This window comes from Podarcis erhardii, assembly GCF_964252035.2.
Source record: "Podarcis erhardii genome assembly, chromosome: 13".
In the NCBI taxonomy this organism is placed as follows: domain Eukaryota; kingdom Metazoa; phylum Chordata; class Lepidosauria; order Squamata; family Lacertidae; genus Podarcis; species Podarcis erhardii.
Genome location: NC_138502.1, coordinates 30,609,520 through 30,633,669, shown reverse-complemented (window position 1 = coordinate 30,633,669; position 24,150 = coordinate 30,609,520). Strand labels below are relative to the sequence as shown.

Sequence of the window (24,150 nt, the reverse complement as noted above, 5' to 3'; positions counted from 1 at the left end):
CTTTTCTTGCTTCTGCCACAGCCAGTGAGGAGGGAGCTGTCAGATTAAGCAAAAGAGAGAGGGAGAAAAAAACCCTAACAAATAATACCTTAAAGCACCCTTCAATGTTGTACATCCAAAAAAGTTCTCCATATTAAAAGGACTTGCTTGCAGGCCTACGTATAAAACCAAGACTGGGTCTTGAATAATAAATACTATGGTAAGACCAGCAATGAGATGGAAGATTATTTGTTTTCTGTGAATTGGTGGACGCAGCTGATCCAAGAGAGAGGTGGTAGGTAGAGAGGCTGAATTTCCATGCCAAATGACGGCGATGCCTGCCAAGGCCTAGTTTGCCGGGTTGTACTGGCAATGCCAACCATGGCAGCTGAGTTTGACAAGCATGACTCAGAAAAACTGCACTTGCCAAACAGGCAGTGGATGGGGCAGAGAAGGGCAGAGCTTGCTATTGGCAAAGCAATCCAGAGCAGCTGCCCTCCCTCTGACAAACTGAGACCAAAGAGGCTTATGGGGCTCCTTAGAAGGAAGGGAAACATTCCAAATATCTCAAGGAGAAGTAGCCCCTGGGCGGTCAATTTATCATTTTTTAACACCTGGAACATAGAAGTGGTGAACAAATACACATAGTCACACATACGCATATCCACTTTGCAGTGTCATGGGAAAAAGTAATCCCATCCAACTGAATGGACAGAAGTCCTCACCGCTTGCAGAACTGGTTCTGCATTCCATGATCATTATTAACAAGCAATCTCTACCCCACTGCCCTTGTAAACTGCAAAATAAACATGGACTTCAAATGTTCAGGTCTGGTTAAAAAAAGAAGTTCTTTTTCATATCCACAAAGCTTTGAGTTGATTCTAAAGACCCAACCTTTAGTGAGTCGATGTGGTTTGACATCAGAGGTGGTTTATGGAATGTTCTGTGATGGCATGCATCTGACAACAGAGTTCAAAGAAGAGGTCCAAATAACAAGATTTATTGTACCCTCCAACAAGGGGCCTTGCAGCGTGCAGCAGAAGTCCCTGATGGATGAGACTCAGGTTGCTTCCTTAGAGCAAGGGGTTGTACATACCATGTTTGGCACCTTTCCAGCCAGAGAACGTAGCCTGCCACCATTCCTGGACTCACAGGGTGAATCCCCTGCAGTACATCAATCTCTACAGCCTTGCATAAGTCAGAGACTGCAAAATCAGTTGAGGGCCCTTCAACTAGCCAGCTAGCTTCTCCAGCAGAGGTGGAACAGGTCTTATCAGCCTACTACATGAGGCAGTGATGGCCAAACTTGGCCCTGCAGCTGTTTTGGGACTACAGTTCCCACCATCCCTGACCACTGGTCCTGTTAGCTAGGGATGATGGGAGTTGTAGTCCCAAAACATCTGAAGGGACAAGTTTGGCCATCACTGACATAAGGCTTCAGTTGGACCTAGATCTCCTTGGGCAGGCATAGGCAAACTCAGCCTTCCAGATCTTTTGGGACTACAACTCCCATCATCCCTAGCTAACAGGACCAGTGGTCAGGGATGATGGGAGCTGTAATCCCAAAACATCTGGAGGGCCGAGTTTGCCTATGCCTGTCCTTGGGACATATATCCACAATTATCTTGGTAGGTAAGAGCATCAACATGCAAGGCTCACTTGGAGCTATCCAAGGTCCTGTTTTCCCCCTTGCCCTTAGCTTCTGACTTGACTTTCCTTGCCCTGATCAAACTTTGCCAATTGTGGCTTGACGTCACTGGAACACGGTTAACAGCATGTCTCTGTGTGGGAAATGATCATTACCACAATTTAACGACCTAAGTAGTCTAATCCTCTGGGCTCAACAAGACAGCTACCACCCCACACCTGCTCGCAACAGTGCAAGGTATCTAACTACCCTAACCTGGCCGACAGCAACCCAACGTCATGCTAACAATGTTGAAGGAATCCAGAAAAAATGGCAACTATGTCCAGTGTCAACAGTTGCTTTGTGAGAAGATGCCACTCTTCCATTGGGGCAGGGATTCCACCTGCAAACCCATCTAAATTGTACTGTACAATGTCCTGCTTCAGGTGACACACAGGCAAACCAGCTGCAAGTTAACAGGAGCAGTCCTGGCATCAGAGCCTTGCAGCAGTCCAAAGTCCAAACAGAGAGACATGGTCAAGTCGCAGTCCAGAGTCAAGACACGGCATAAATTGAGGTTCAAATATTGGAGGAGGCAGCTAAGGCAACAGGTTATCACACATCAGGGAGCTGGTGCAAAGATGATGTTCCAAAACTCTATTCTTGAAACTGTAGGCTTCTTACATCACAGCTTTCAGAGCCACACCGGAACACAGCTGCAAAGCACTCATGTTGCTGGAAGGGTTTGTCTACTCCTGAGGAGAGGCTTACTCACAAGAACTCCTTTACTCCTGGGGAGTCTCCATTCTTCAGGTAGGCATTTCAGCATCTGACTGAGCCTGCACCTTTAAGACCCTGTGCATCCATTTATTGTCCACCTATTCGTCTCTACTCAGCGATGAGAAGGGGGGGAAATGAAGGAGAAGCATGCATGCCACCTTGAACTCCTTGGAGAAAATGTGGGACGTGAACGCAATAGTAAATAAATAAGAACCACTGAGTTCAAGAAGACTTACTCCCAGAAAAGTGTTATCGGACTGCAGCCTTAATCAGGGAAAGAATAGTAGCCACAATGGCAATGCTCTGTTTCCAGAGTCTGGAGGTTTATGCATCTCAGTACTGGTTGCTGGAAACCAAAGGAAGGGTAAATGCTGTTGAGATTGCCAGCTTCCCATGGGCATCTGGTTGGCTATTGTGAAAACAGGATGCTGGACTAGATGGAACACTGACCTGATCCTGCAGGGCTCTACTTACATTGGGATGACAAACAAGGTAACAGATGTCTGTGTGAAGGATGATGTGGAATGGGCGCTAAACATGCCATCCTTCCTACATTACAGAGGTGTGGAACCATTTTCAGCCTGAGGGGCACATTGTCTCATGGGCAACCTCCTGGCACCCGCATGCCGTGGTGGGTGGGGCCAGAGGCAAGAGTGGGTGCAGCAACATCTATGACTCCAGCCAAGCAAAAACCAGAGGTTTCCACACATACATCTCTCCATCCAGTCAAGAAAGAGGCGTGGTTATCATGGTTCAAGGACGTATTCCAGGCAGGCAAAAGCACTCAAGGAGAAGACAGAACTTGGCTGGTTAAGGGGTATAGCCTGGGAGGGGAGGGTTGGCAGGGGACAGTCTCAAGGGATGGATACAGAGATCTGAATAGACCACATTGGGACCCAGGTCTTAGGGTTCCCACTCCCACTGTAAGATTCTGAAACCCAAAATGTGCATTGGAGTCTACCACTGAATATCCGTGTGCAGATGGCGGCTATGTCCTCCATGCCATGCCTGAGGTCTTCCCAAACATATCTGGTTGACAACAGTAGGAAGCAGAGTGCCAGACAAGGTGGCTCTATGATCAGACCCACAAAGTTACACTACACAGTCCACACTTTCACACAACTGTTTGTGGCTATATCAAGTCACAGTCAACCCTAGTGGCTCCGTTTAGCTATTGCTGCTTCTGGCTTGGCACCCTACAGTTTCCAAAGGTGCCCCTGCAGGGCACCTCCATGCCTGATAATAACTGAAGAGGTGTAAGATTAATTACGGGAAGCAGATGCTCTGAGCTGCATAGGATTTTTGGCACTAATCTGCTAAGGATATAATTAAGCTATGTATATAAATCACCAACACTCCTCCGAGCTCGGTTTTGCCCTGGCCATCTGATGTGGAAATAAATTTCCAAGCACATCGTCTATTTAATTTAGATTGTGTAGGACACCAGAGACAGCGACGAGGCCTTTCCCTGGGATTTGCACAAAGAGGAGGAACAGGAAACAGCCGCAGCATAAAGAATAAGGGCGGAAGCAGAGTTCTAAAATGTATGGAGAGGTTTTCAAAAGCTTGTTTCATGTCACACTTTTTGCCAGGCGTTCTGGCTACAGGGCAGGCAAGTATCACAGGTGGAGAGGAAGGCAGGAGAGAAAGAACAAGGCTGAAGGCAGGCCAACCAAAAACCAGTACTCTGGCAATGACAGGGGAGCACCTAACGCTCTCAGTCGCAAGTTGCCCAGAATAAAGGAAAGCAAGAGATCTGGGAATTTTACATCAGGCAGTGGCTCTGGATTGGTCCTCTGAGGTCACCTGACTCCCTTTGCCATGATGAATCTCATCCAGGATTCTTATCCTGGGAGTTTTCTCCAAATGCTGGCCCTGGTAGCAGAAGAGACAGGAGCCAGCATCCGATTGACATGGCCTCAAAGCACATGAGCAGTTTGTATGTACTGGAAATAACCATGTTTGTGGCTCGTCCCATCTCAAGGGCCGGGGGGGGGGGTTTAACAAGATGTAGTTTATTCCATCCCAACCATCTCTGGTTGGTGCTGACCTTTAAAGCCCTAGACAGCCTCAGCCCAGTATACCTGAAGGAGTGTCTCCACCCCCATCGTTCTGCCCAGACACTGAGGTCCAGCGCCGAGGGCCTTCTGGCGGTTCCCTCACAGCGAGAAGCGAAGTTACAGGTAATCAGGCAGAGGGCCTTCTCGCTAGTGGCGCCCGCTGTGTGGAACGCCCTCCCATCAGATGTCAAAGAAATAAACAACTATCTGATGTTCAGAAGACACCTGAAGGCAGTCCTGTTTAGGGAAGTTTTAAATGACTGATATTTTAAAGCATTTTTAATCTTTTGTTGGAAGCCGCCCATAGTGGCTGGGGAAACCCAGCCAGATGGGCGGGGTATAAATATATTATTATTATTATTATTATTATTATTATTATTATTATTATTAGCAGCAGCAGCAGCAGCAGCAGCAGCAGCAGCAGCAGCAGCAGCAGCATATGGAAAGGCAACTTCACCACCCAGTGACAACAAGGCAGGGAGTCTGCCTGTCATTGGCTCTGCTTCCCCTTACTTTTGGTCTCCCTGCTTTCGACCTAATTGGTTCAATGGGGGCCACTACCTAGTTGTCACTATAAAAAAAACCAGTAGTACAAGCAATAACTAGTTTTGACAATCACACACACACACAACGCCTCAAAAAGTTGGCTGCTTCATGCTATCACCCAGTGGGATGATATTCCAGGGCAACCCTGTGAATGTTTTGTTCTATACATTCAAGAGAGGTATTTGTAAGTCTCTGCAGAAATTAGAATCCTGATGGCATTCCGTGCAGCCTTAATGGGGTCAATTTCCCCTGGAGAAGGGAGAGCACTAGAACTTATGGTGCCTTTGTGATTGTTTGCTTACGAATGTTTGCACTGAATAAGCATTATACTGGCCCAGAAGGAAGTATGCAGGCAAAAAGTACTACCTTAGAATTAAACATATTCACTGGGGACATATAGCTCAGCCTATTTATTGTCTGTGTCCATTTTACATGTGATCATTCAAAAATCATTTCCTTCCTGTTTCTGCATAATAAGCCTATGGCTTGTTTGTTTTTTAATTATTAAAAATCCATGTGAAACTGTATATTTAAATATATATTTTAGCTCCATCCCTAAAAAAACACACACACAGAATGCCAACCTGCTTAAGACCGCCCCCAGATAAAAGACAAAACGTGATTTCAGATCCTACCTTGGAAAGGTGACCACGGTTTTTGGCTTTAAGCATGGGTTTCAGGGATTATTAAGGGTTTTAAGGTGAAATAATGGTTTGCACAAACACAGACACCTCAGCAACACTCAGCCAGGGATGAAATCTGGTGCCTGGGCATTCTACAGGGGAGGCTTGAAGCAGGATTTGTCTTCCACTGCCTGCCACTTTTCGTTTCAGTCTATGCAGGTTGGGGAAGAGATAACCAATGCCGTGAGAGGAAGAAGCAAGGCCATATCGGCCAAGGATGAGTGCAGATTTCTGCTGCCCTTTGAAATGAGAAAAGCATTGAGGTGTGTAAGAGAGAGATGCTAAAAGGAATGGAACACGGCAAGGAAATTGCTTTCTGACAGCCTGCCACACCCCCTCTTCCCCAGGCAACCGTGCCGGCAGCTTAAAATACAAAATGAAACCCACTCAAACAACAAACCCCCCCCCCGAAAGGATGACCTCTACCCAAGAGGCTTAAAGCAGCTTAAACAAGATAAAAGGTCACGGAATTACCACAATCCAATTGATAAGTATGTATCGCTGGCGGTAATTAAAAATATACAGAAGTCAATGATGAAAGTACTGCCTGTTACGCAACGTAACATTGGAAGGATTGCTGGAGAGGTTTCTGCATTGATTCTGGAGACACTGGAGGCTTGGACACAAGAGAACTATTTAAAGCAGAGAAATCTGCAACGTTGAGACCATATGGATGAGAAAGTCCTTCTGGAGCCTGAAAAACATTCTTACCTTTCCAACAGTGGTGATTTTCCTTCCTATGGGTTAAGGCGTCTTGAACCCTGGAGTCTGGCAACCAGTCCCAAGCCTCTAACTCACTGCATTATCATGGTAGCTTGCCAAGAGGGGGAGCTGTTGCCATGCCACCAATACAGGTGAGCTGTAGAGGCAGCACTGAAGCTTCTATTTCAGGTGCTCTCAGGTGACAGATAGGCGGTTCCAGCTCAGAGTCTGAACAACTCATTGCTTCAAGGAAGGCTAAACGGGTCTCAGACTGTCCACACTGGCCGGCCTGCTCCCTGTTTGCTTTGCTCCAAGGCATCAGCCCCAACACTTATCTTTAAAGAGAGGAGGCTTCATGTTGACAGCACATTTGCCATCGCCCCCCACCTTCTTCTAGGCTACTTCTTTCTCACATCATGATGCTAGCCAATCAGTGATCACATGATGGTGGTGATGATGTCAGAACGCCAAACAACCAATCAAGTTAGACATTGTGACAATGCCTTTTTTATTATAATTTAAACAAACCTCCACTTCTTCCTTCCCTAGCGCTACTTCCTCTATCAACCACACCCAACGCGCTCAAGGTACAGTGGTGCCCCGCAAGACGAATGCCTCGCAAGACGAAAAACTCGCTAGACGAAAGACTTTTCCGTCTTTTGAGGTGCTTCGCAAGACGAATTTCCCTATGGGCTTGCTTCGCAAGACGAAACGTCTTGCGAGTTCTTGCGAGTTTTTTCCATTTTTTCCCCTTTTTCTAAGCCGCTAAGCTGCTAATAGCTGCTAAGCCGCTAAGCCGCTAATAGCTGCTAAGCCGCTAAACCGCTAATAGCGCTAATCCGCTAATCCGCTAATAGCCGTGCTTCGCAAGACGAAAAAACCGCAAGACGAAGAGACTCGCGGAACGGATTAATTTCGTCTTGTGAGGCACCACTGCATTAATCTCAAAGAAGACTTCTGGCCCAGAATCCATTCTAAATCTGATCCTAGAATACGTGAATAAAACACAGCGCGCCTCTGAGCATTTGCAAAGTGTGTTTCCATAGATGCAGCTCCATTTCCTACATACAGTGGTACCCCGCAAGACGAACGCCTCGGAAGACGAAAAACTCGCTAGACGAAGGAGTTTTTCGTTTTCTTAGCCGCTTCGCAAGACGCATTTCCCTATGGGCTTGCTTCGCAAAACGAAGCTTGCCCCGCAAGCTCCGGGGATAGCGGGGAAGCGCAGTGCGTCTTCCCCGCTGTCCCCGGACCTCTTTTGAAGCAAGGGGCGGCGGGGAGAAGATCGCTTCTCCCCGTTGCCAGCCCCGCAATCTCCGCGCGCGCCTTCCCCTCTGTCCCTGGAGATTGCGGGGCAGGCAACGGGGAGAAGCAATCTTCTCCCCGCTGCCCCTTGCTTTAATACAGGTCCGGGGACAGAGGGGAAGGCGCGCGGCGCTTCCCCTCTGTCCCCGGACGGTCTCCATAGGAACGCATTGATTGATTTTCAATGCATTCCTATGGGAAACCGTGTTTCGCAAGACGAAAAACTCGCAAGAAGAAAAAACTTGCGGAACGAAAAAACTTGCACCACTGTATGAGATAAAGTGCGGCATCTTTCTAAGCAAGCTTTCAGCCCAGTGCCAGCCCAAGACATTTTGCTGCCTGAAGAAAAGGCCTTGATGGCAACCTCCTCACTCCTCCCATCCCCAAATAACAGCTGATATTTTAAAAATAAAAGTCTTGCTGCTCCTGCCTCCATCTATTTCCACCCACCCACCTTTCCTGGTGCCTCCTGAAACAGGTCACTTTTACCCTGTCTCATAGAAGGGCAGGCCTTTATATGAGCCATTTAACATCACAGAAATTAGCTGCCACATACTAGGACTCAGAAGACAGAGAACCAAGGAAGAAGACACCCCACAAAGAAGACACAAATGCATGAACAAACCTTCTGCTGCCTCCTCCGTTTGCCTCACCTGGGGGCCTCTCCTCCTCTCCGCACACTGATCTTTTTTTAAAGAGTTTCCTGATTTATTCCTGATTTAAATCAGGACTCTGTTAGCAACACGCTATTACCGCTGCCAAAAAAACAGTAAGCAAGCCGCATTCTCTCTCTCCCCGCCTCCTCCGGTGCTCCATTTGTATTTCGCTGCTCTTTCCCCATTTGTAAGCCGCGGGAGAGAGCAATTTAAGGCATCTGAGCGAGATGCTTAAATTAACGATTTACAAATAGTTTAATTGAGGTCCTGCTCTCTCTCTTTTTCTGAGCAGAAGCTGCTAAATGGGTTCCGAATCTCTTCCCCAGACCCCTTTTAGTAGTCCTTACTGTGATGCGAATGACAAACCACTGGCTTAGGATACAGGCTCCAAGGCCACGTTCCAGAGCTGGAGACAGTTGGGTGGGTGCTGTTGAAGTCAGGAGAGAGAAAACTTGCTGAGTTTGGGAAAGGGGGGGGCAACAGCTCTCTCTCCCTCTTTCTCTCTCCAGCAGAGCCTGGGCTCTAAATAAGAAGGACAGATGCTGTCAAAGTGAAGGACAGGTGGGGACACAGGACCTTGAAATAGGGGGACAGAACCAAAGGCTGCGGTCACATTATTGTTTACTCCGGCTCCAGTGCACTATCGCTGCTGATGTTTGAAGCCACATACACATGGCATTAGCCACAATCCACATTGATCCTGTAATTTATTAAGAGAGGCTCCTGTCTGATGTGCTTTCCTTCAAACCAGCTTCCACCTGATTTGAAAACGCAAGCTGTGTACAGCTCAGGCAGCCACTGTGCATGCGCAGATGGCAGCGCATGCGCAACTGACACCGTTAATAATTTAATATGCTTCTAACATGCCCTCCCCCTGGCTTCAGGCTGAAATCCCTTACCCATTGATCTGGGATTAAGCCCTAGTGGACTTAATGGGATTTAATTCTGCGCAGACATGCATAGGTTCGCACTTACCACCTCCACCATCGCCCAAACATTGCATGGATGCTACTCTAGCGCCCTAGTCATTCTGCTTGCCCTTCTCTGCACCTTCCAAATATGGATGGAGTGCAAGGTGCACAAATGGAAGCTAGAGCAATGTAAGGGGCAGCCTCACTGCTGGGGTGGGGAACCTGGTGCCCTCCAAATATTGCTGGACTACAACTCCCATCATTCCCAACCACTGGCTATGCTGGCTGGGGCTGATGGGAGCTGGAGTCCAATAATGTCTGGCGGACCACTGATCCCTCATCCCTGCCTTAATCAGACTCACACTTTCCCCATGCCCTCTGTTTAACCTTCATAGACTCAAATGTTTCCATCTGAGTGTGATCCATTTGTGCCTCTCTTTATAGCAGCCTCCTGGCTTTTGAATTTCTTTTTGAAGAGGTCATGCTTGGCCATGGTGCAGGCCCCGGATAGGCACTCAGAATCCCACACTTCAGCAACGCACCAAGGCAGTCCTGAAAACGGGCCCCCAAGTCACTACATAGCACCTCCTGGGGGCAGCAGGGCAGCTCACACGGGCTAAGCGTCGACAGATTCGCCCTGCACCTTTCCTTAATGGTGGTAAGAGGTCGGCAGCATCCACAGAGGCCACCATTTCCACGCAAGGCCCCAATGCTCTTCTGTCCCCTCTGTAAGACAGCCAAGGACACCCCTGTCGGCACCAGACAACTCTGTTCTCATTCTAATTCCGGTACATCAGACAGTAATTATAGGTATATCAACGGCACTGACAGATTGGAAGCTCATCATCCCTGCACCTGTCAGTGTTCAAATTGCAGACACCTCGGGAGATGGAAAGGAAAGGGAGGGGGGCTGCCTCGCTTCACCTTCGCATCCAACATCACGTCTCCCTTTTGGGGGGAGGGGGGACACTTCACAAGCACCGTTTTGTTTGCAACTCTCAAGAGAATCGCAGAAGTGTTTGGAAGGAACAAAATGGTCTCTCTCACCCCCACAAATACCTTGTGAGTCGCGCTGTTCACCCAACAGGTGTCTCCTCATATACCCTGGTGGTTCAGCCACCCCTCAAGCCCTTCTTGGGTTCAGAACCAAGTGTGCAAGCCAAACACAGCCAGGCAAAATAAGAAAATATGCATTCTGAATTAAGAGTCTTTTGGACATGAAATTTAAACTCTGAGGAGCTCAGTTGGTTAGAGCATGGTGCTAACAACACCAAAGTTGCAGGTTTGATCCCTGTATGGGAGAAGCTGCATATTCCTGCATTGCAGGGGGTTGGACTAGATCATGGGTAGGCAAACTAAGGCCCGGGGGCCGGATCCAACCCAATCACCTTCTAAATCCGGCCCACGGATGGTCCTGAAATCAGCGTGTTTTTACATGAGTAGAATGTGTTCTTTTATTTAAAATGTATCTCTGGGTTATTTGTGGGGCAAAAGAATTTGTTCATTCCCCCCCACCCCAAAAAAATAGTCCGGCCCCCCACAAGGTCTGAGGGACAGTGGACCGGCCCCCTGCTGAAAAAGTTTGCTGACCCTTGGACTAGATGAACCTCAGGGTCCCTTCCAACTCTACAATTCTATGATTCTATGGCCATGCAAATTAAGCGAGGTGGCCTTTTCCATGAGTTTTTTTGGCTAGCATGACAACTTACAAGATGCTTCAGTAATGGACACAATAAGAGATTTAGCTAGATGGCTGCTGGTTACTAGCTGTTACACCACCTACCCACCTAAGTAAGGAGGACTGATAAGAAATAGTATGACAGGTTGGAACACAAGCAGTGAAGGAGGCAAGAAACCAGAAGAAGCCTGTTGGAAGAAAGGTCCAGCAAAAGAAGCATTCTTTAGCATCCAGCAGTACAGGGTGGGATGTGCGTGTATGTAAGTGTTTGGTTCCCATGACATTTCCTACTCTTTGCAAATGTCCCCCACAAGCCCCCAAAGGTTGGCGCCCCCTGAGCTAATGAATATGCGTACATAAATACATGCAACTGCTTCAAGCCATCATAATGCAGAATGGGTTTGCCAAACTCGAAGGCGCATAGAGTAACTTGTCAAAAGATGCTTCAAAAGAGAGAGCCTCCCTTTCCCTCTTGAAGTCTTGCTACCATTTTAAAAAGACAACACAGCACAGAGCATACAGATCTGCTCCTTTCCGGTTTGACAAACACCCAAACTCATGCACAAACCAGCATTTTGGATGCCCCGGGTTAGGAGCTGTGACGATGTCAGAAAGCATAAGAGTGAGCTCCCCCACTCCAGAACCGACAGGGGGACCACTGTCAGAAACTCAGAAAGCATTTATTCTTTCCCTGGCTACAGCAACACTCAGCCGCACTGTCACTTGGGAGGCAGTGCAGCTGCCACTGGAAACAAATGTCTTTGTTTTCCATGGGCTGGGAAGGAAAAATACAGCATGGATCTCTGCCCAGAGGTATGGAAGCCCTGGGCTCAAGCCCTCTGCACTCCGCAAAGGATCTCTTGCAGAATGGGTTGCCATAACCCTGCTCTGCCTTGATGACAGCCTTCTCAAAGGCAAAGAGGAAGGTGAGAGGGCGATGCCTTTCCTATGGATCACCAGCATTCCAGTTTGAAAGCTTGAAGGCAGCTTAATGGAGGGGTGTGTGTATGAGAGAGAGAGAGAGAGAGAGAGAGAGAGAGAGAGAGAGAGAGAGAGTGTGCCTCCACTAGGGAAGCTGCAGCCGGTAGATCAAGGTGAGGTTCCTGTGGCCCTTCAGGTGTTCCTGGACTAAAACTCCCATCATCCCCGGCCATTGGGCATGCTGGGCTGCAGCTGATGGGAGCTGGAGTCCAACCTATGGACTCATCCCCGCAGTTAGACGTACCAAACAGCATAAGATGCAGAATACTGGCATTTACAGGTTGTATCCAACTGAGTTCTACTTAGAGTAGAACTAGCAATAGATACAACCCAATGGGAGAAATGAAATGTAGCCCTAAGGCAGACTTCCTCAAACTCGGCCCCCCAGATGTTTTGAGACTACAATTCCCACCATCCCTGACCACTGGTCCTGCTAACTAGGGATCATGGGAGTTGTAGGCCAAAAACATCTGGAGGGCCGAGTTTGAGGAAGCCTGCCTTAGGAGACTGAGCCATTAATGAAAGCATTTCTGCTCACCTGGTGGAACAATCTTTCCTCTACTTTTTTTGCACTATTTTTGGGGTTATCCACCCCACCCCCACACAAAAAACGCCAATTTGCAGGGGGCATGAAAAGCAGTGGTGAAAAGTCCGGTTGTACTAATTTACGTCCTTGCTTGGGCTTCTGCTAGTGGGACCATTTAATTGACTCCAGCCACGTGTGTTTTTAGTTGCATTGTGTGTTTTAATTAGCGGGGTTGCTTTATTGTTTATTTTAATTAATATATTTTAATGTTGTGCAACTGGTTTTTATACTTTAGAAGCCTGTTTTGGCATCGATGGAATATAAAGAAGTTAGAACAACAGCCAAAAAACATCCATGACATAGGAAATCCATTAGTGGATTTTCCTTTAAAACAAATCCTTGTCCCTAAAATAAACACACTTAATAAAGCAAACAGCGGGGACAGCAGTCTGAATTAGGGCAGTAGTACTGGGGAAGTGGGTATTTAACCTCACCCCTCCAACATTACCCAAATCAAAAACACCCCCGCCACCCGTCTTCCAGAAGCTGCTATTAATCCTGCTGGTGGGAAGGTGGGAAGGCCTAATATAAGCAACTGCATTCCCACTCATTCCATCCAGCTAAGCAAACTGCTGTTTCAGAGGAAGGATGTGTGATTTCAAATGCAAAAATGGCACAGAAGGCATTACTCCACATCCAACTAATGGCTGGTGCCATGCTGTTTTCATTGTAATTATCTGTAAAGGTAAAGGGCCCCTGGACAGTTAAGTCCAATCAAAGGTGACTATGGGGTTGCGGCGCTCATCTCGCTTTCAGGCTGAGGGAGCTGGCATCTGTCCACAGACAGCTTTCCGGGTCATGTGGCCAGCATGACGAAACCACTTCTGGTGCAATGGGACACTGCGACATATGCCAGAGTGCACGGAAACGTCATTTACCTTCCCACCACAACAGTACCTCTTTATCTACTTTCACTGGCATGCTTTCGAACTGCTAGGTTGGCAGGAGCTGGGACAGAGCAAAGGGAGCTCACTCCGCCGTGGGGATTCGAACTGCCAACCTACCAATTGGCAAGCCCAAGAAGCTCAGTGGTTTAAACCACAGTGCCACCTGCATATCTCTCTCTCTCTCTCTCTCTCCTCTCTCTCTCTCTCTCTCTCTCTCTCTCTCTCTCTCTCTCTCACACACACACACACACCATATAGATCATATATCTACCATATACCATATGTATATCATATCTATATACAATAGCACATAGTTAAGTGATGGGATTGCTTTCACAAATTATATTGACAGCCAGTAACTTAGACAGCTTTAAAAGGCGATTTAGAAAAATCCATGGAGATCAGGGCTACTATCAATGACTACTCCAGGACCCAGAGGCAGCATGCATTTGGAGAGTGTTATTACTTCCTGCTTGTGGGATCTTCTCGTAGGCACTGGGTTCATTCACCAGTATGGGAAACAGGATGCTAGACTAGGTAGGCCTTGGGTCTGATCTACTAGGGCTCTTACGATTGCCTTTGCATCTGCTCTACTTGTATATTTGTAAATAAATGAAATATTTTAAAGAGACCTGGGAGAGGTGTGTTTGGAGAGAGAGAGAGAGAGAGAGAGAGAGAGAGAGAGAGAGAGAGAGAGTGTTTGGATTTGATATCTCGCTTTATCACTACCCGAAGGAGTCTCAAGGCGGCTAACATTCTCCTTTCCCTTCCTCCCCCACAACAAACACTATGTGAGGTGAGTGGGGCTGAGAGACTTCAAAGAAGTGTGACTAGCCCAAGGTCACCCAGCAGCTGCATGTGGAGGAGCGGGGACGCGAACCCGGTTCCCCAGATTGCGAGTCTATCGCTCTAAACCACTACACCACACTGGCTCCACAAGCTGTGGAGCACCCTGGATAAATTCAATATGACTCTGCACAGGAATGCTGGAATGCAGATTCTAAGTGTGTGGAGGGCTCACAGATTGAAGAAGCCTAGGAAATTTTGTAATAAAGCCTTTGCCTATTTCCAAAAAGACAATAACATACAGGCGCCAGGTAAGCCACTCTGGGGAGGTCATTCCACAACTGGGGTGCCACTACTGAGAAGGCCCTCTCTCCATCAGCCACCTGCAAATCCTACTTTGGTGGGTACACCCAGAAAAATTATTCAGAAGATTGTATCTGTGGTTGGGCAAGTCTATGGGAATCTTAATCTTAGGATCGTGAGTTCAAGCCCCACATTGGGTAAAAGATTCCTGCAACTTGGTCCCTTCCAACTTTACAATTCTATTATTCTAAGTGGGTGACGATGATTATTTGGGTAATCTGGCCCCAAGCTATTTAGGGCACTTTGAAATTACCCTGGAATCAGATTGAAAAAGTTGCATGCATGTCTTGGGGGTGGGGGTCCACATAGGCCAAAAAAGGGGGGGTTGGGAGCACACAACATCTTTGTACAGGGAGAAATTTATTTCTAGAATGCTGGAACGCAAGAACTAAAACAAGATCAGAAATAAGACAGAAGAGCATTTGTTGGAATTTTTTGTTGTTTTTCCCCCTGGGTTGTTTTGTTTTTTTGCTTCTTGTTGTTAGGGGAAATGGTAATTTTAATTAAAAGGCAAAATGGAAATTGACTTGAAGCACAGAGTTATTAAAAAGCCGTTGAGGCTGTGAATTATTCCTCTCTGTGCTTCCTGCTGTGGGAGGGCAATTACGCTGCAAGTGGGAGCCCTGATGGCCTGGCCTCTCTAAGGAGGTGCTAAGTGGGGAAGGTTGAAAAAGAATCCCTAAGCAGCCTGGAAGGCCAAACCTCATTCCCCCAACCTCCATCTGCACAGATCTCAGCTAACTTGCCTATGTGACTCCCCCCCCCCCTTCAGTTTCTCATTGAAGCAGGACTTCTGTGGACATTTGCACAGGTACTTTCCAGTCTTCCACTGCATTCAGCCTCACAGCAATCCAGCGAAATAGGCTGCTATTGTTCCCATTTTACAGCTGGGGAATGCAGACTGAGGCCTCGTCAACCAAAAACTGCAGGTCATGTGTTAAAATTGTTCCTGGGCTTAAAGGCGGATTTAGGAGAGTTCCCTGTACTGGGCGGCATGCCAAAAGGGTGCTGCAGGGGACGCCAGAACAATGACTCAGAACAAAAGGTGAGAAGCGGGGAGGCATCAAATTTTGGCATCACACAGGGTGCCACTGAAATTTGAAAGCCCAAAGTTTGCCACTGCTGGGCTACACCATTTCACACTAGCAGGTGGGGGGGGGTCATATGTTTGACTGTCATATGTGACCCCCTTGACCTGGATCTTAGAAGGTCAACCCATATAATCTGCTGTTTGATTAACCTATGACTGAAAAAGCATGACTTGCCCTTCATGTCCCACTGCTGCTCCGCTCTCCAAGCACTGCTCCTGAGTGCGATGTTTGTGCTAAGTGGTGAGGACAGACTTGAACCTGCAACAGCCACAGCTTGCTAGCTGGGAACTCATTGATGGACAGGACAGAAGAGCCATTTCTGCAAGGACGCGAAGCAAAGCGGTGCCAGTCCATAGGCAAAACCCCTGGTGCACTAGAGCTAGGACAGTGAGGTGTCTCTCCTGCCACACAAAGCCCAGATCTGAGCATTGGGAGAGTCTAATACGTGGGTTGGGGGCTAGTCATTTCTCCATAGCCTTGAATGTGCAGAGGCCTGATTCTGGGAGCCACAGGGTTCAAGCTTTTCGTGGTGAATGAACCCAGCTTGTAAGGAGAGGGATACGGGGCTTGGGGGGTTGGCAACCCAGAATGCCTCTCGTTTCCCCTTCTGAAATCCAGAGAGGCTGGGCAGGGCTCCTTGGCTCCAGAAGTGGAGGTGAAGGACACAAACCTGCGGGAGAGTGGAGTGGTAGTGAAGGCGGTAGCCCCCATGGAAAAATCTGTAGATCTGGCACTGATTTACAGTCAAATATTGAAAAATACAGAGTATCTTCACAACACTGGTGGACTGAGCCCTCATGATAAAACAAAACAAGCCTGAAAAACAAACAGAGGGAGATCTTGCAGTAGGAAGCTTGTGCCTACATCTGTGCCTCTGCCAGTCTCCAATATATGCCAATGCAGCTTTCCTCCTTGGAATTTTACAGCGCTGTTAATAAGGGGCAATCAGCTGTTGGCGGCTTTCATTCATTTCCAGCCAATTACTCAACTCATTCCTCAAAAAGGGTACACCGAGCAAAACGTGAGCAACATCCTCAAGAGCGGAGCAAGGGGGTGTGCGGATGAGGAAAGTTCCTAAGTCAGGTAGGATGGGAAGTTCGCAGCTGTCTATGCCTCTGGCCATCATTACAACTTGTAGCAATTAATTCTGTGGGTTAATCATGCATCACTTGAAGGAGTACTTCCCTTGGTCCACACTGAACTTGTCTCAAAGCAGCATCACCAGATGACCAGAAGTTCTAGGGCAATCAGTGAAAAGGGTGTCCCTTCTGCACTGCAGCCTCTGTAAAACCAACAGGTCATTCCCAATGCCCCGCCAAAGGTGTTGCTGGTAGGGGTACAGCAAGGCAACAGGAACCAGAGGCATGTTTTGTTCCTGGCCATTGGTGGAGCTGTTGCATGCGTTTTTCAGCACATGCTGGTGACAACCGCTGCACCCACTTCTCAGACAGCACTCCAAGTCACTCTCAACTGGCTGGGGGGAGATTTGCAGTTTCTAAGCACCAATATACATATTACAGGCTTGAAGGATGGGGAACCTGTGACATTCCCACAACAGACATGCTTCCACAGGGCCTGGGCAATGTATGAATACAGAAGAATGCTTTTATCATACAAACAGGGTAGGGTCATAGGATTTTGGAAAGGCAAGGGAGGGTTTTTCTCTTTTTGCCCTTTCAAGGAATATGCAACCTTTCCACAATTCGATAAGCATTTTCACACAGGCAGATTTGCCACTAAATGACTGCAAACCTTAAGTGACTTATATGTATGAAAACAGCCAACACAGTTCCTTGCAACACTTTTCAGTGCAGGCATTTGATACGTTCCACTTCAAGGCCTTGTGTGATTTGTCACCAAGTCATACACATGGGTGTGTGAAGCAGCTCTTTGCTGACTAAATCAATAAATCATTTTGGAAACTAACAAAACTCTGAAATGGCGAATGGTGCTGAAACACTGGCTTTTACGAGTCAGATACAGCCATAATTCAGCTCCAAATTGTCTAAGGTTCTGCTTGATCCAAAATGGGCCTAAATTATAGTGTGGCGTTGTTGTTGTTAAATGATGATAATGATGAGGATGTTGAGGATAATTTAATCCTGCCCCTCAACATCAGGTCCAGGGCGGGTTACATCAATTTAAAATTCAATGTTGAAAAACGATTTAAACAAGTCACAGGAATGGGGAGGTGTTCCCCCCACCTCAAAAACATGTATCTCAAGTGTCAAAGGCCAGGGTAAAGAGGTGAGTCTTTATCGTATGACAGAAACTATACAGTCGTACCTTGGATCCCGAACACTTTCGAACTTGGACGTTTGAACCAGAATGCCACAAACCCGGAAGTGAGTGTTCCAGTTTGTGGATATTATTCGGAACCCAAACGTCCTACAGGGCTTCCACAGCTTCTGGTTGGCTGCAGGAGCTTCCTACAGCCGATCAGAAGCCGTGCCTTGGTTTCCAAACATTTTGGAAGTCAAACGGACATCCGGAATGAATTCCATTCGACTTCCAAGGTACGACTGTATAATGAAGGCACCAGATGGACCTCTGTGGGAACAGAATTCCACAACATAAGAGGTGCCTGAGAGAATGCCCCCTCCCGGGCCACTGCTATCACTACTGAGCTTTTGCGGGTGACAGAACCACCAACAAAACCCTCTCTGCTGATCTTAACATCTGTGAGGGTCTGTAGGGAAGGAGGGGTTATTTTGGCCCATAGCTGCAAAAACAAAACGTCTTGTGGCACCTTAAAAACTAATTGTTTTATTATGGCATAAGCTTTTGTGGACTACGGTAGATGTCATCTGACGCATGAGGTGTTATCCTTGGTTGGAAGAGGTGTGCATGTCACACAGACACAGACACACACACCTGAGGAGGTTCAAGTAGTCATGAAATATATTAAGGGCAACTTGTGACAAATCAATACAAGCTTATATGTATGCAAAATACAGTGGTACCTCAAGTTAAGAACTTAATTCGTTCTGGAGGTCCGTTCTTAACCTGCAACTGTTCTTAACCTGAGGTACCACTTTAGCTAATGGAGCCTCCTGCTGCCACCGCGCAATTTCTGTTCTCATCCTGAAGGAAAGTTCTTAACCCGAGGTACTATTTCTGGGTTAGCGGAGTCTGTAACCTGAAGTGTCTGTAACCCAAGGTACCACTGTAGTATGCAGCAGCCTCTGCTGTGGTGTTCCCTGAAGCCCTCCCCAGCACCACAAACTCGCACACAGCTGTTGTTGTGTGTTAATCTTTTTTTATTGCTTTTGTTGACTGGTTTTATTGTTATGGGTGAGAATGGTTGCAATTAGCTGTGAGCCACTTTATAAACTTCAACAATAATCTTATCCAGACTGGGGTAGGTAGAGCTGAGAGAAGGACTTAATAAAATGCTGAAACAAGACCTGAGGCCCTGGACCCTGGTGCAACAAATCTGAGGGGTCACTTGGGACAAAATCCAGATCTTTGGCCAATATAAAGTCCATGGGCTAGTGGGCAGATTTGAGTGTGGTCCTTTGCCAAATTCCCAGTTCTGCCAAGGGCTCACTGATCACAATCTAGCAAATGCAATCCCTCATCAGAAGTGTGGAACTCGTGACCAGCCAGATGTTGTTGGGTGCCAACTCCCATCAGTTGCAAGGATATGGGGAGTCACAAGCCAACAATGTCCAATTGATCACAGGTTGCCCTGCACACACAGAAAGAGGCTTCTGCAAATAGCTGCTGCAAAGCGGGGCTGCATCCAAAAGTGGGGTTCAGTTTCGGTTTCCCATCTGCAGAATGGGAATAAGACTCACCTACCTTATGGGGTTGTTGGCATTACACAAAGTGCAAAAACATTCCAAAGCACTTTGCCAATTGGGAGTGTTCTATTGTAACCCAGGTTTCCACCCCACCCCCCATTTATAATTCACTGGATAAGATCTTCCAGATACCCAAATCAAACCAACAAGAAATGTAAAGTTTCATCATACATTAACTATCCCCCTTTACCATATATAATTCACCCTTCCCTCCTCCCAAGCAGTACCAAAATAAAATGTATTATAATAGCATGTTACACGTGAAGGTCGAGACTGCACAACCAGACCTTTTTGAATTCCTCAACCTTGTTTCACCTTTTATATTAGCAAACCTCATGCTGTAAAGTCCAAAATGAATTGGTCTATATAAAAACAATACTTATCATTTATATAGCAATTTAAAAGCGTTCCAAATCCTTCCTATCAATTACCTTGTTATAATTCTTGCATTAACCCTATAAGATCAGACAAGTGGCATGATCCCCCATATATGGAGATAGGGCTGAGAGAGAGAGTGGCTTGCTTTAAGGTTACCTAGTAAGTTCATGGCAGAGGCAAGATTCACAGCTTCCCGATTCACAGCTCAGTCTCTTAACATCTATGCTAATCCACAGCATACATTTAAGCACTCTTATACCACTTTAACAATCATGACTTCCCCCAAAGGATTCAGGGAACTGCTGGTTGTTAATGGTGCTGGGAACTGTAGCTCTGGGGCGGTCTCCTGACAACTCTCAGCAACCGTATCAAACTATAGCTCCCAGGATTTTTGGAGGACACAGTGACATAAGAATGTTTTAAATGTCTATTGGGAGAATGTGACCACCGTCTCATTTTTACAGCGTTGGTCAACCCTTTTGCCACACAGGCTGCTCTCCCTAACAAAATAATATCCCTGCTTCCCCCGCATAACCCCATGGCTCAAATTCCAGATGGCTTATAACCAATGACTCCTCTGGCCACCACAGTGAGGAAAAATGAGAGGAGGAAGGAGGACCTTGGTTAACTAGGAAAGAACTTGCTCCTGTGGTGCATCCTATGCAGGGCTTGATTTAAGTTTGATGAAGCCCTAAGCTACTGAAGGTAATGGGGCCCTTTATATGTCCAGCTGTCCTTTGTCAACAACAAATTGTCGCTGTTTTTGTGTTGAATATATGCTATATGTTAATTTATGGACCTCATAGGTATCTAAAGCCATTTGCACATAACAAAATATGTGATATTTTAGGGAGCAGGCTAGCAGGCGGGGCCCATTATTTACATCATAGGAGCCTACACAACACAAAACACTGTCAATGTAGGTTTTATTTTATTGGTTTTTTTTTATCTTATATTTTGGAAATGTACATCCAGGTGTTTTTTTCCCTTTACATTTTTTGGGGGGCCCCAAGAGAATGGGGCCCTAAGCTGTAGCTTGTTTAGCATATACGTAAATCTGGCACTGATCCTATGCATGCTTTCTCAGATGTAAGTGCCACTTATTTCAGTGTAAAGCCGGTTAGGATTACAGTCTAAAGCTGCACGAATATACAGTGGATACAGGATGGACTAAAATGGCTGCCCACAGCTCGCAACAACTATTTGCTCCCAGATACTTCAGTGGCATCTAGCAACAAGGAGGGTTTTTGTCTGGGAAAGGGCAGCTGCATATCTCATGGGGTTGCTTTTCCTTTGCCATTAAAGCAGCAGCTTTAAGCAGGCTCTTGTACTTAATTTAAGATAACTTTGGAGAACCTGCGGCCCTTCAGATATTGCTGGACTACAACTCCCATTAGCCATCTGGACCACCTGATTCCTTTTTTTTGTGCCACCTCAACCACTGAGGTCTCCTGACAGGGGCACTTTTGGTGTCCCACATGCCCCTGAGGTTCAGTCTGAGCCTTAATGTGGCAGGCCCTGCCCTGTGGAACTCCTTGCCAGTAGAAATTTGGCAGGATCTATATCCCTGCTCATCTGTAGACATCTTCTAAAAACAATATCCAGAGACACCTTTCAAACCTGATATCCTTTGCCAATCAACTCTTACTAACCTGTTCGGTGTTTTCATTGCCATAGTTTGCTTCAGGTCCCAATGAAAGTATGGTTTATAAATAAACAAATAAATCCATTTATAAGAATGCTACCTAAGGCTGATGGGAGTTGGAGTCCAAACCATATATGACAGGCCATAGATTCTCTACCCCTGGTATTGTTGGTTTCTGTTTCCCTCAATGAGCAGCTGCTGGTAGTCACAGGACTATGTTTTCATTCCACAGTCAAGATACTGTTGGATTCTCACGGGAAAGGGAGACTGGATGTGACGTTCACTGGTTTCCTGTTTTTTTGTTCTGTTGTTTCTTTGGTGGAGTCGCTCTCTGCTCTCACAGAGGCAAGATGTATATTTGTGTGTTCTCGGTATAGCTTAGAAATAAAGTATAGCAATACCTGACCTTATCCTTTCGTTTGTAGACTCTGGGATTATACTCTGCTGGGCTCAAGGCAAGATGAGCCGTATCAGCTCAAGGGCAGAAGCTGAATAAAAATAACAGGTATAAGATGCCATTAGGCCCTTAGTTCCAAGGCACAGCATTGCACTGAACGTCATAGGTATGTGTGAGGCGGCAGGATTAGTAAACAAATTTTTGCAGCTAGTAACTTTCTGGGGCCTATTAGCAAGGCTGACATAAATGATAAATAAATAATGGCAGTACAAGTTTCTACTCTCTCTTGATATGTTTCCTTTTTTACACTCTTTTCTCTCCGCACACACATACCCCGCTGCTCTCTGCTAATTTAAATAGGCTTAAGCATTTCTTGGCAGCTGTCTCACTTCAAAATGCAGCTCACCCAGAACATTCAAAGCCAGCGCTTGCCATGGAAATAAAATCTATTATTGTGACAGACGCAGCGGGGTTTGCTGCTGCGAAGGCTAGAGTGCATTTTGCATTCGTATTATTATATTTTTATTAGTGTTGGGCTTGTTTGGTTTTTAAAGCCATCGCTTACAATAAAGCCACAGTCATTGTGCTAAAAATGGAACCCCTTCAGCATAAAGGCCGTTAGAGTCCGCAGTTAGGGATATAAGCTTCAGCCAGGCCACTGCACAAGCCTGTTCACTTGCACTCACCAAAATGAAGAATGCCCAGATATAGCTCCATTGGTTAAAGCGTGGTGCTGTTAACACCAAGGTCATAGGTTCAATCCCTGGGATGGCTGGATATTCCTGCATTACAGGAGGTTGGACTAGATGATCCACAGGGTCCCTTCCAACTCTACAATTCTGGGATTACGGGATCTACCACTGGAGTTTGGCATAGCAATAAGAAAACAGTGAGCATAGAATAGAATCATAGAATCATAGAGTTGGAAGAGACCACAAGGGCCATCGAGTCCAACCCCCTGCCAAGCAGGAAACACCATCAGAGCACTCCTGACATATGGTTGTCAAGCAGTGACGAGAGCAAGGAAAAAAGGAGTTGTGGAGTGGGCCCAGTGTGCAGGGGCAGCAAAAGGGCTATACTATAGCAATGAGATGATGGCGCCTTGCCCAAGCCCCAAGCCACCCCACAAAGCTAGAGAAAAGACTGCCAGCAAAACACTAGTCACTGTAAGGACTGCTGTAAGCAGGGACAAACCAAGCCAAGGAGGTCAACAGAGCATAGACAGGGGTGGGGAAACAAATTTGCTTCGTTTGCCATTTAATGCAAACTTCCTGAATTGGCACTTCCAAAACCAATACACAAATCGAAACACAACTCTCCGTCTCACTTCTCGGGATTTTGCAATGAAAGTTGTCCTGCCAAAGAACATGTACAAAAAATGCATACGCCTGTGAAAGTAACATGCAAAAACCACATTCTGCTTGGGGGAAACTGCTTGCAAAAAATGCTCACACTAGGCAAAATTGTAAGACGAAATACATGTATTGTGAAAATGCATACAGCTTTTCATCCATACGTTTCCCCCACTTTACTTTTTTTTTTTACAATCACAAAGGGGCAAACTGAATTTAAGACTGGTAAAAGGGAACACGAAACTGGCAGAAACTGAAATTCACAGGTTTGTCTATGCCTGAGCAGCATAGACAGCAGGAGCAGAGACCAACATCAGCTTGCTCATCATCAGGTGACAACAGTCCTGATCCCTCACTGGGCAGGAACAGCATGGAAGTGAGGCTTTAGTGACCCTTTCTAAATCAGCAGGCACTGACAAACGATTCACTGTTCGCCTTAGCAAAAAAACACAAAACAAGCAACAGAGGTTTCCTCCCAAGCCTGAAAGGCATCATGGTGACTAAGATTCCAATCACACTTTAAAAAGCATATATATGCGCGCAAAATAAGGAAAGGGGACCAAGTGCTACATGAGGTGGTTGCAATGGAAGAATGGTGACTGGGTGGGTTGGTGGTGTGGTTTCGGAGGAACAGTTAAAACGGTGACGGATGGAAGGGAGAGGATCCCACCAGTTAATACAACCACCCCGGATACTAACCTGGTGACTTTAAACAAAGGGAACAGAGTCCAGGTTTCTTCCCTCCTGCAATTCGCCCGACGCCTGGTTAAGGACAGGAAAGGAGGAAATTCAGGAACAAACAAATTCAGAAAGGGATTGGGGGCAGTGGGTGGGGGAGGATGAACGGTGGGTGCAGGAGGCAAATATATTGGGGGAAACAGTGGTGTGGGGTTTGTTCGTTTTTTAAACAAAACAACATCAGGAAAGATTTTTTTGTTTAAAAACTTAAAA

At 46.6% G+C, this 24,150-nt stretch overlaps 1 protein-coding gene across 5 annotated transcripts in view; it reads right to left on the bottom strand.

Moving 5' to 3' along the window:
• SRCIN1 (SRC kinase signaling inhibitor 1) overlaps positions 1 to 24,150 on the bottom strand; it is a 275,973-nt gene that overhangs the window by 198,017 nt on the left and 53,806 nt on the right. For 4 of the 5 annotated variants that reach the window (XM_081837581.1, XM_081837574.1, XM_081837578.1 and 1 more), the window contains one exon: positions 23,899 to 23,961. The exons of the other annotated variant lie outside the window; for it this stretch is intronic. Coding sequence is in view for 3 of the 4 variants with exons in the window: in XM_081837574.1 (XP_081693700.1) it covers positions 23,899 to 23,961 (63 nt within the window). In the remaining variant the exon portion in view is untranslated. The remainder of the gene's footprint in view (positions 1 to 23,898; positions 23,962 to 24,150) is intronic. 5 annotated transcript variants of the gene reach the window in all.